General features: G+C 46.5%; 1 protein-coding gene across 13 annotated transcripts in view; it reads right to left on the bottom strand.

Moving 5' to 3' along the window:
* Positions 1-3232: 3232 nt before the first annotated feature.
* Positions 3233-12540, bottom strand: part of Tdg (Thymine DNA glycosylase) — a 322054-nt gene continuing 312746 nt past the window's right edge. For 8 of the 13 annotated variants that reach the window (XM_076181105.1, XM_076181098.1, XM_076181123.1 and 5 more), the window contains 2 exons: positions 11320-11382; positions 3233-6134 (listed from right to left, as the gene is read on the bottom strand). In XM_076181105.1, coding sequence (XP_076037220.1) covers positions 3381-6134; positions 11320-11382 — 2817 coding nt within the window. In that variant the 3' untranslated portion in view covers positions 3233-3380. The remainder of the gene's footprint in view (positions 6135-11319; positions 11383-12540) is intronic. The other 5 variants (XM_076181126.1, XM_076181117.1, XM_076181165.1 and 2 more) reach the window with 1 other exon arrangement.

Genomic DNA, 12540 nt, shown 5'->3' with positions numbered 1-12540 from the left:
CACGAAGAAGACGCCTCGAGTTGTTTACTTCTCCCGTTGTCCGTCGTTTCGTGTCGGTCTCCCGCTACTTCGCGCTCAACTCCTTCAGGAACGGCGACGCGTGAGTGAGAAACCCGCTGGTAGGGCAAGCCCTGTCAGCTGCGGCAAGCCGCTGGGGTTTTCGTTTAGGCCGATGTTTGGGTCGCCTCCCCGCCTGGCCAGGGCTGCCGGGAACCAACGCAATAAGCACACAGGGGGGCCCCGGGAATCGAACTCACGATCACCTGTTCATGTGTTCGACATGGTATCCACTGGGCTACCGCGCGGCCCGTAAGACGACGTGATCCACAATTTTATTCTGGCTAACAAGGGGACGCCACCGTTGAAGGGGCTGACGAAGGGGAGGATCTCCCCCGATCAAGCCCCTCGACGCAGTGACGCCCTGTGGAGGACCCCCTTGCCGCCAGCAGGAGGTGATTTTGTCCGGTCATGGGAATGTCGCCGTCTAGAAGGGGTCAACTGCTACTTAGAGGGGTGCGGCTCAACTTTCGTATATATATATATACATATATATATTTATTATGTATTTTCACACGTTTACATGTGCAGCTTGTGTGAATGTTCGAAGGGCAAATGTGTACGTGTATGATCAAAGACTGAGGGTCGGTGGGGTAGGGGTTGGATGGATGGATGGATAGATGCACGGATGGATGGATGGATGGATGTATGGATGGATGGATGGATAGATGGTGGTAGTGGTGGTGGTGGTGGTAGTAGTAGTAGTGGTGGTGGTGGGGTTGGATACAACAGACTACGTATGTACGACGTGGATACACAGTTTGGCTTTGGGCTGCCACCCGCCCGCTCGCGCCACTTCACCTCGGTTTCCACGGCTTCTGGGGCTCAGGAGCAGACTGCCGCAGGCGTGAACGCCGCCGACACCATCGCTCGGGCGCGTCCTCTTCCCCCGTCGCCACGACCTGGCCACACCAACGCACCGGCTCGTCGACGTCGTCGCCTGCTGTAGAAGAAAGTATTGCTGATTGAGCATTCTGTACCTCCGGCACCGCCCCATCCACATGGTGGAGGGCTCCGGCGGGGAGCAGAGCACCACAGGAGACGGCCGGGGCGCCCCCCCCGGGGAAGGAAGGTGCGTTTCCCCTCCCCCCTGCCCCGTCGGGGGCGCGGTGGTGCGGAGGTCGTGAGACGGGTTCTCGGAGGTGTTTTTTTTTTTTTTTTTTTTTTTTTTTTTTTTCTGGCGCGTTGGTTCGTTGTGGAGGACGGCGATGGTGGCGGGGTCGTCCACAAGAGCTGTTCCTCCTGGACCGCCGTGGCATCAGTATGTGAGCTGGAGAACTATCTACCCACCAAGCAAAGACACAACAAATAAACAACAGAATACTCAAGTAATAATCTCCAATGTTTGAGCAAAGGAGGCCCAGTGGCGGAGGGGCATGGCAACCGCGCGGCCCGCAACTTGGCAACAACGCGAACGCTTCCTTATCACTAATATTATGAACACCATCTTGTTTACAATCAAACTGCCACTGTGGTAGAATATTGGCAAGAGTCAGTAACATAGTTAAAACCGTGGAAGAAGAAGAAGAAGAAGAAGAAGAAGAGGACAGTTGTGACAGTAGCTGTAGTAGTGGTAGGTATTGAAATATTATTCCAATGAGCTGAGTGCTGGAACGGGTATTTGTGTCAGAAACAGAAAAAGCGGTGATAGTCATGGCAGCGCAGGTAATTATAATAATAATAATAATAAATAATAACAATAATAATAAAAATAATAATAATGACAATAACAATAATAATAATAATGACAATAATAATAATAATAATGATAATAATAATAACAACAACAACAGGGTGGTCGTTGCAGCTTAAATCAGTGTGGGTGGGGTAATGGGAGTTAAATCTCTGACAGAAAAAAAAAACATAAATAAATTTAGAGTTGTCATGGTTGAGAAAGACTAGGGGGGTTGTGGTGGTGGGGGAGGGGGGAGATTATTGATACCAGAATGGAGTCGAGTAGCGGAAATGGAAGGGGGGGGGTGGATGTAAAGAGGGAGGGGGGGGAGATGGAACTAAGTGTGGGCTGCAAATAAGTGAGATGGTTACATTGACCAAAGAAAGACTGTGCGCATGATTGACCACGTATTGCACCAAGGGGGACAACATTGTGCTAACCACATTATAAAAAGGACCTTTTCTGACCCAACACTCGAAAGACTCTCCCTTACACACTCACACTCTCTCTCTCTCTCATGCACACACACGCTCTCTCTCTCACACACATGCATACACAATACACATGTGCACACGCACGCACACGCACACCCACTCTCTACTCTCCAGGAACTGTATCTCACCTAAGTGTAGAATAATAAATAGCATTAAATAACTAAGTCACCAGGACTGAGTGGACGACGGCTGCTGCCGCGGGACTCGGGAGTTGATTGGTCGCCGCCATCGCGCGGAGATGCGATGTACTACACACGCCAAAGCTTTTATTTTTCCTCATTCTTCCTACAGCGTCTGGGCTTTTCTCGAACAGCATCACTCACTATTATTATTATTATTATTTATTATTATTTATTTATTATTTATTTATTATTAATATCATTGTAATTCGCGTCGTATTGCTGAGCTGCACCTCAGTCTGTCAAGCCCTTGCACCAAATTGACGTGACACCGCACCGGATATAATTGTCCGTCCTGGCGGCTGTCTGCCGTTAAAACCCGGCAGTACAATATAGGGTCCGGCCCGTCCAAAGGTCCGGCTGAGATCTGGTCCACCTTAAATAACAACAACAGCTGCAACACGTCACAACACCTTGGTCTCCACCACTATGCCCGCACTTCGTACCGCAGCAGCAGGGCAGCAGTACACGCAGCTGCTAATTTGGGGGTTTAGGGGGGTTTTGGGAGGGGGGGGCAGGCAGCTGCAACAACACCAGGGGGGGTGGGTGTCCCCACCGACCGCGGACTCCGACGTGAGCTGTCGCCGCACTTATCACGAGATTACCCTGTCAAGTTTCAACAGTACAAGCACTGCCCTAGTCACATCGAGACGAGACTGTACACCATATGTACCACCAGTTGTCGCGCCTTCCTTTCTTTCTTTCTTTCTTTTTTTCTTTCTTTTCTTTTATTTATTTTTTTCGTACATACAGAGAAAATGGGAGGTCCTGCGGTAAAAAAAGCTAAAACCAACAACTGACACTGAGACGTACGTACGAACGGTGAGCTGGATACACAACGCTTGCCAGGAGCGACTCCCCTTAGGGGCGGCTGGCGCGCAAATCCTCCTCCTCCTCCTCCTCCTCCTCCATCTCCTCCTCCTCCTCCTGCACGACGAGGGGCGGTGGTGGTGGCGGCGGCGGAGGAGACGATGGCTAGAATGTACCAAAGCCCATACCCATGCCCGTCTGCTTGATGCGCTCCAGCATGGCGTTTTGGGAGTAGCCTTGGGAGTACGGAGAGTTGGCGTAGGGCGACGTGTACGGGAATCGGGGCGAGGGCATGTGGAAGCCGGGCGGGGCCGTGGGCGGGTACGGGAAGGTCGAGTGCCCGGGGCTCGGGTACCCGGGCGTGGTGTCGCTGTACTGCGTGTACGGGTAGGGCAGCTGGGAGCCTGCCATGCTCATGGACGAGTGGAGGGCGTTCATGGCGCCCATGGTCGGGCTTCCCATGGCGGACATCGAAGTCCCTCCCATCGAGGACGACATGGGCGAGGGCGAACTCATCAGGCTCGGCGAGCCCATGAAGGACGAGCCCATCGGGGGCGTGGGTGTGAGCATGGAGGAGCCCATGATGTCCGGGTAGGAGGAGGAAGAGTGCGGGGAGGGGCCGGGGGGTGCCGGGGAGTAGGAGTTGCTGCTGTACATCGACGACGACGGCGGTGCCGGGGTGCTGCCCCCGCTCCCTCCGGTCAAGGACGACACGCTGAAGGAACTGCTCGAGGGCTGCGGGGAACTCATTTCGTAGGCGCTGCTGTACGAGAGGGACGTGCTGATGCTGCTGTTGGCCAGGGAGCTCACGCTGAAGTTTGTACTCAAGTTTGTACTGGCTGAACTGAAGTGCGGCGAGTAAGGGTGCGAGGACGCCTGTGGGGAGTTGTAGTGCGGCGTCGAGTAGGCGCTCCCACCACTCCCTCCCCCGCCTCCTCCTCCCCCTCCTCCTCCTCCTCCTCCCCCGCCTCCCCCGCTGCTCCCCCCACCGCTCCCGCTGCTCCCTCCCGCGCTCCCGGGGTAGCTCTGGTAGGTGGAGGACGGCGGCCCGTGGCCCGGGCTGAAGGGCGCCGTGCCCCCGGGGGGCCCCGGCGTGGTCGGGTTCGAGCACGGGGCCGAGTTCGAGTGGGCCGAGTGCTGGCTGTTGGTCTCGTGCTCGTTGAGGCTCGGGATCTGGTCCACGAGTGACTCGAGGCCCGAGAGGCTCTTCGAGGACACGTCGCCCTTGGCCACGCTCGGGCCCCCCGTGTGGGAGGCCGGCTGGGCGGCCATCGAGGGGGAGTGTGAAGACGCGTTGGAGGGGTACGAAGGGTAGTTGGGGTAGGCCGTGGAGGCGTCCACGGGTGTGTTGGGGTTGGAGAACTGGGAGGGCATGGTGGGCGTCAGCTGCTGCTGCTGCTGGTCCCGCCCCGCAGACTGCGGGTTGGTCTCGTCCTGGTGTGACGGCGTCAGGACGGAGCCGCCGTGGGACTCGGTGCTACTGGCGGCGTCGCCCTCGGGCATCGACGTGGGCGGCTCGAAGTCAGGCTGGGTCATGACCGGCGACGACGGCGGGGGAGGGGACAGGCCCAGGTGGTGCTCCTCCTCCATCTTGACGTCGCCCTTCGTGTCCGCCGGCCGCGGGTAGTGCTGCTGGGGTCGCGGCGGCTGCTGCTGCTGGGGCTGCGGCTGTGGCACGACGGACCCTGGGGAATATCCTGGGGAGTGGCCGAAGGGGGGAGGCTGCGGCGTCCCTCCGCGCGGCTGCAGGGGGTTCCCTCTGCAGGGCGTCTGGGGCCCCGTCAGCGGGTTCGGGGTTTGGCAGCCTCCTCCCCCTCCGCCTCCGCCTGCTCCGTGGGTCGGGGTGTGGCAGCTGTCGCTGTGGGTTGGAGTCGGGTAACTGACGACGTGGCTCGGTGTGTGGCAGTTTTCGGAATGGCTCTGTGTCGGATAGCCATCGTGGTGACCCTGCGTGGCGTAGGCGGCTTCGCCGTGCACGGCGCCAGGGTAGCCCTCGCCGTGGCCTGGCGCCGGGTAGGTTCCGCCGTGGGCAGACGTCTGGCAGCCGCCGCCGTGGGGTCCCGTGGGGCACGGGTCGCCATGGCCAGGGGGCGGGGGGTAGGTGCCGGCATGTCCCGTCGTGGTGCAGTTCCCTGCGTGGCCAGGGGTCTGACTGCCATAAGGAGGGGAGAAGGTTTGAGCAGCGGGGTTCGGGCTGAAGCCCTGGGGGGACATCATGCCGTTGACGTGGTTCATGCCAGGTGGGCCGTGCGGAGGCGCTGGTCCCCCCTGCTGCTGTACAGCTGCCTGGAGCTGCTGCTGCTGTTGCAGCATCTCCTTCAGGGCCTTGGGCTTCCTGCCCGGTCTCTTGGGCGGTGGTATAGTCCCGTCCTCGAGCACCTTCTTCGGCCGCCCTCTCTTTTTGCGAGGAGGTTCCTCTCCGTTGTACATCGAGGGGTCCAGGGGCTGGGTCAACCTGGGTCTTGGCCTCGGGATGGCGTTGGGGTCGTCCGGGGTCTTCTTCGGCCGCCCCCGCTTTTTCCGGATGGGGATAGTGGGCCCGTCCAGGGACTCGAGCTGTTCTCGTGTCATCCCGTTCAGGTTGAAGAGGGACTTGGGCATGTTCTTGCTCACCTCCTCGTCCTCCATCTCCGCCTCCATCTTGATGGGCGACTCCTCGTCCCTCATCATGAAATCCTCCCCCTCCATGCCTGACGACCCTTGCATGCAGCCCTCTATGTCCTCCTCCATCTTCACCTCCCCCTCGGATTTAAAGTTCTTAAGTTTGACTTTAAATGTAACCTCGACTTCACTAAGCTCTTCCAAGGTTCCTTTGATGAAGTCCCTGAATTTGCGAAGCGCCGTGTAGAAAGGGACTTTGTCGAGGGCTCGGGGCAGCTGCGCGCAGCGCGCCGAGGACGAGGGCATCACCCATACGTGCTAGAAAAATGAAGAATAAAAAAAAAAGGAAAAGAAGAAGAAAAATGTCAGTAATTGGGCAACAACTGTTGAAAGTACAAATAAATACTACAGCCATTATGACATTGTTCCAATTGATCTGAAACACGTTGTAGCAATAACCAAGCCTCTTCTAGACAAAACCATAGCTACCTGAAATCTATGCTCATGACAACCTAGAAATCTTGCATTAGGTTTAATCTACATAAAAGTTATTTTAGTAATCTTATACTGGATTAATTTCATATAATATTATCTGCTTCTATGCCAGTGAGGAACAATCTGACAATATTCTCATAATCCTGTATTTAGAGTGAAATTACTCTTGGCACGAGTGTTGTGGTAGTGGTAAGGCAATTCAGAATGGATGACGAATTATTCTAAGATGTTTTATAACCAAAATATTAAAGAAAGATGGAAGGAAAGAAAAGAAAAAGAAAAAAATAAAGAAGAGGAATATACATATATATATATATATACATATATACATATATTTATATATAAACACATATATTTATATATATATATATATATATATATATATATATATATATATATATATATATATATATATATATATTGCAGTTTCCTTAACACCACCACTACACTTCTATACTTTGATGTCACTGAGAAAGATACAGAGATACACATAATCTTTATATCATTATGCATAAGAATATAAATCTGTTTTGCCTTTAATATCAGCAGAAATCATACTGGCCATCCATTCCCCCTCATACCTATAGAATAGGATATTCCATCCACCCCTGTCCCCCCCCTCCCTCCCCAGACAGAACAGGCTAAGCAGCCAATCCTGATGTTTCATTCACCAACCTTTTGACCAAAATAATATACAAATATAAAAACCTAATGCATCGAGCAGTATTCACACAAAATTCCAATCACACAAACCCATTAGGCTTTTTCAACCATCCTCCTACAATGATAAAGGACCAGTTGATTCCGTAATAGCATAATCCTATGCAACAACTAAAACAAGACATATAATTTTGAGAGATCAAGCACAAGTCACAATACGAAAAAAAAACCTATAAAAATGTATTGGAATTTATTTAAGCAGGTTAGTACTTTATACATGAACTAATTATTTTTTATCCCATACAAAAACTAACCATTAATTCATGCCAAACTTGGTTTAAAGGACACACGCCAGCTTCTACCTCTACTTCAGTACCAGCAAATATATAAAGAAGCAAATGGGAAAGAGCTAAATGAATATAATATCTTAAATCTGGTGAAGAAATTAGAAAAAGGAGATAAAGAGATCTTGGGTGACTTTCAACAGCCATGGTCCTGAAGACCACACACATAGCATAGTCAGGGAATATATCTGGCATACTCTGAATTGAGTTTCATTTTTAATAGAGGCGGAGATCATGCCTGATGGTGTCTAGCTAAGGTTGAAGCCTCTAACTTTGCCCTAAGTGAATGAAAAATGGGAAAACAGCAGTCACTGATATTTATTAAGACCCAGATTAAAGCATGGTGAAAATACTAATATCTGAGTACCTTATGCCTAATTCATATTCTGCAGTTACATGGAGTCCAAACTGAAAAATAGGCTCTAAGCCTACAGGGAGTGTCCTATTCCTATACAGAATGACAAAAACCTCAGAACTACAATAAAGGAGGAACAGAAGGATTACCCTATGCAACTGTAGCTGATCAGGATTCATAGACAAATCTGACTGCTATCAACAGGCAAAACAACAGAGCATAAATTCAAACTCCAAAAGAATCTGGATATATATGGGATTTCAAGAAATTAGTCTTCTCCTATGGACCAGTAACAAAACAAGCACTCCAAGACTGACCACCAAATTCCTAACTCCAATAAACTCCCTCAGACATCAGCTCTACAGAAAAAGCTCTTTCTCAACAAGCAAGATCCACACTAGCACAATTGCATTCATCTCATTGTCCATCCGGCACTAAAGAAGTACCAACACAAAGTAGGCCTGGCCATGGGAACAAATTGCCCCAGATGTGACCAACACATAGAGGACAGTGAACACCTCATTCTACACAATCCTACTCTAACCTTAACCACATAACAATGCTTCTTCTTAACTCTTCCTTGAGTGATGTTTGGGCCAATCCAGTGGTTGTTGCTGGCTACCTAGAAGTTGTGGGTCTCCTACAAGAGAAACCTCCTGGGGCAATGGACTGAGAGATGAAGAAAATAAGACTACCTGATTGAATGTTGTTCACTCAAACTATGGTTGGTGTCTGACAGAGCTTTGAAACTCTTCAGTTTTGTCTCTTTAAAGAGGCCTAGGTTACATCACAAACATCCAAACTTGCACATGCAATACATACACTCACACTTACAATATACAATCACAAGGCACTAGCCCACAATTTACGACACATACCCTTCCCAACGAACATGTAGAGGTGGTGTGCACTCTGAGCATATGAAAATTCAAGATTTGTTTTTTCATTTACCCTACTGTATCAAGGTGGGATATCATGAGAAAAAAATAATACTTCAATCCAGCAAACCACATCTAGATTAATACAGCCATGAAAGTAATTCACATGTGAACTGAAGACTATTAGCAAATACACATCTAAGTCCAACAATATATTTATGCATACTGATGTTAAACATTTCAAGAATCTATTGACACCACACCAATTAAAGCTTACTACAACTCAAAAATACACCATCACTGGTGGCCCTCAGTTTGAATTCACACATGTATATTCACACATACATACATAAGAGAAGCATGCATCCATGGCATACAGGAATTTGAGAAATAATTGTGAAATTGAAGTCTCAACTAAGGTAGAGATAGGAGAGAAAAATAGATATCTAATTATGTTTTATGTAGTACAGTAATCATAATTCTCTGACTAAAAGTAAAACAAAATCAAAGAGCAAATTCACTATAATACAAATATCAAATGTACACTATGGTCAAGATGAGCAAATGTATCTGAATTTAGTAATGAAAGGAACAATACAGTACAATATCAAATAACCAGAAGCTTATGTTTCATTATTATAAAACCACCTTAACCCATTTACATCCTGTGATCTCTTTACATTTCTTATTTAAACTGATGCCAGACAATTTTACTCAGCTCAAGGGGTAAGAGCTACAGAACTAAACATGATGAGTTCTACCCTATCCCAAATCGTTCAATGCAGTGCACAAATCATCCTTCAATTCAGTCTATGGGCCTTCATATGCAGAACAAATCTGTTTTGTACTATCCAAATTAAAATCCAGACAATGGTCAATGGGCACTGATAGGGATAATTATTGTTGCCTCAAGTTTTACAGACAACCCACAGCCCTATGGTAGCTGGCAATGGTTCTCAAACCTTACCGCTGATCTCTCTAAGAAGAAATGCTGGATTGTTGTCTGTATTGTAATAGTGTGGGACACTGTGTCTATGCCACTGGCTGGTATGAGAAACGGGAGGGAAGCGGTTAATGATAGTCAACTGTCATGTGAAAAAGTGGAGGAAAGCTAGTCAGAGTTGAGAGGGAGAGATCTTGGGTTCAGTCCAGAGACCATGTGCCAGGTCCTCAGGGCTGCATCTCCAGATGAAGGTGTTGATGGGATCTGAAGATGAGCAACAGGGAGATGATTCTTTCTAATGTTTATTTTGCTGGGCATTAAAAGATCTAGATATAAACAACCGGAAAGTACATGGAATAATACAAACATAGCCGCATCTATCTCTAGAATATTATGATATCCAAACTAATACAATGAACTAGAATTGCATAGTATGTACTCAGATCTAACCCACCCATCAAATTGCATTCAGTTCTAATTCAAGTAAGAATTCTTCACAGAGAGTGAGTCCACAAAACATTGTATGCAGCAATAAATTCCCTAGTGACCACTATAGTTTCAACCCCTCATACTGTATAAGAAGAAATAATGACATGAAAAACTCTATAGGCCTATGCTTATATATGCAAGCAAGTTATTTTGAAAGTCAATTCATTATATTTTTGTAAATTCTGTAAAATGTGTGCAAAATTATAATTGTTAATTCACTGAGCCTCTCGGGCCATTCCCTTAATCTACTGGACTGCCCTTCATGCTATCACTCATTCTGAAGACCTTACAATACATACATACATGCCCCCCCCCCCCCAAAAAAAATAGTAATAATAAAATAGAATAAATAAATCATCTCATATAAAAAAATCCTATCAATCCAGCTATAATGATATGTTTTAATGTTGCAAGCAAATGTTCTAGCCTATAAAGAAATTTTACAAAGCAATGAACCACTAATTCTACAAAAATTCTAAACCAATCCAACACCCCTCATTCTCCTTATATATCTGAGAGAAGCTACAGGACCTTTAATCTTTTACTGTACACAGAACCCTAAAACATATTTTACAGTATAGAAAGTGAGAGAGGCAGAGGGGAAAATACACAAATAGAACGAGAGTTTATTCTTTAACTAGTTTCGCACTATGGTGCTTCTTCTAGTGCGAAACTAGTTAAAGAATAACCTCTCGTTCTACTTGTGTGTTTTCCCCTCTACCTCTCTCAAAACCTGTCAAGATGTCGTCACAGTATTGAAAGTATCCACCCAACAAAGCAGAGTGCTATGATTATCATCAATGTTGATACTTTATTATGACTCAATAAAAGCCTATTTGTTTTTTGAATTTTTAGATATAATACTGTAAAACCAAATGATGCAAAGGCTTCAGACTAAAATGAAAGTACTGCATTTGTTAATCAAGTATATGGCAAAGCCTTAATATAATGAGCAGAGGCTTGATACCAACTGAAACCTAACAAGTTATAGAGAAGAATATATGAGAACTAACAACTACATGTAACCAAATCCATACTAGTAAATATCAGTGTTGCAAATTCCCTATATTCCACCAGTAAACTACTATTTCCCGAGGTCATGTAGGCATTGGATTTGTAATCTGATTAATCTATCAAGAAAATGAGCCAGCGTGACTTTTTTTAATTGCCCTGTGAAGGAGCGTTAAGGAAAGCAGTCTAGCTATAACACCACCAAACAGATTCTTTACATTCTTAATCTTAACGTGCACAGAATGATTCATGCATGATTAGGGGCCATTTCATCTCAGTGCCAAATATATTCTGACTTTTTTTAGTGAAAAGAACTAATGGTGAGCACCTTGTCTTGCACACAGGGCAGCTGGGCACAACGCGCCGAGGGTGAAGGCATCACCCACACGTGCTGCAACAAACATATCAGCAAATAAACCAAGCACTACAAACACAATGTATTAAAAGTACAAATTTTTCAACTATTATCACCTGCACAAACTACAACAGACACCTAGCAAACCTATTAGGCATTAAAACCACTTTTTTTTTTTTTTACTAGAAACATATATAGTAGGCGTATACACTAAACTTCAGAAACTGTGAACAAAACGAGGCACTGCAAACAGATAGCCTAACAAAACCGAACAACAAATAAGTCAGCAATATCCAAACATACAATTGTCAGTCTGACAGTATGAGCTCTATTGACTTAAAAAAGGACAAAAAAAATTCTGCAATGATTTCTGACTTGTAAACTACACATGATATTTGCTTATCCTGTGACTATAGGCATAAGGTAGATATGTTTGTCACAGTTCTGTACAAAAATTGGCTAGTATGTGGGCATACCTTAAGGAATTATGTATGAAAGCAAATTCTAATATACTAAAATGAGGATAAAAGGAAGAAATAAGACTTAGTAATACATTTTAGTAGGAAACTGTGTCTAACAGCACTGCTGCTATTTGCAAGTAACAGTTACTAAAAGAACACAAGATATGATGAGGAGAAGGTAGAGAAGAAGAAAGAATCAACAGGTTTATGTGTACACAATCCACTGATATCATTCATCCTCTAGATTACAAACAGTCATATCTTTCACACTAATGGTACTGCCCTTATAATGACAACAGTTCTTAACTTGTTAACACCTAGATGGTCCTATAAACTGAATGGTATTCTCTTGCATTAGCCAAACTTAAAATCATTAGAGTGACCACTGGGCATTACTGGTTTCCTTTCTCCTTGCTTTTTCCAGAGGTTTTATTAATATGTGGTTCAAATACCCTTCTGCTCACTATATTTCTTTCAAGACTTCACTTTTACCTTTCCCTTTATAAGTTCTTGATCCCTCTGCCACGAGTCCCCCCTTTTCCTATTTGACAATACGACTGCATACTACATACAGGGCATACTCCCTGCCTAAAAAGCCTCTCCTTTTTCCAGTTTTTCCTTGCTTTATATTACTAGATCCAATTTAAGGCCATTATTCCCATTTAATCCAGCCGTTAACTCAATGACTTCTGATGGATTATGAACTTAAGTCTCTAGAATGAATATTTCCTCT

Source organism: Oratosquilla oratoria, chromosome 3 (assembly GCF_046742065.1).
Source record: "Oratosquilla oratoria isolate Oo_2021 chromosome 3, ASM4674206v1, whole genome shotgun sequence".
Taxonomy (NCBI): Eukaryota; Metazoa; Arthropoda; class Malacostraca; order Stomatopoda; family Squillidae; genus Oratosquilla; species Oratosquilla oratoria.
The sequence above is the reverse complement of the archived record's forward strand: the minus strand, read 5'-3'. Positions and strand labels throughout refer to the sequence as shown.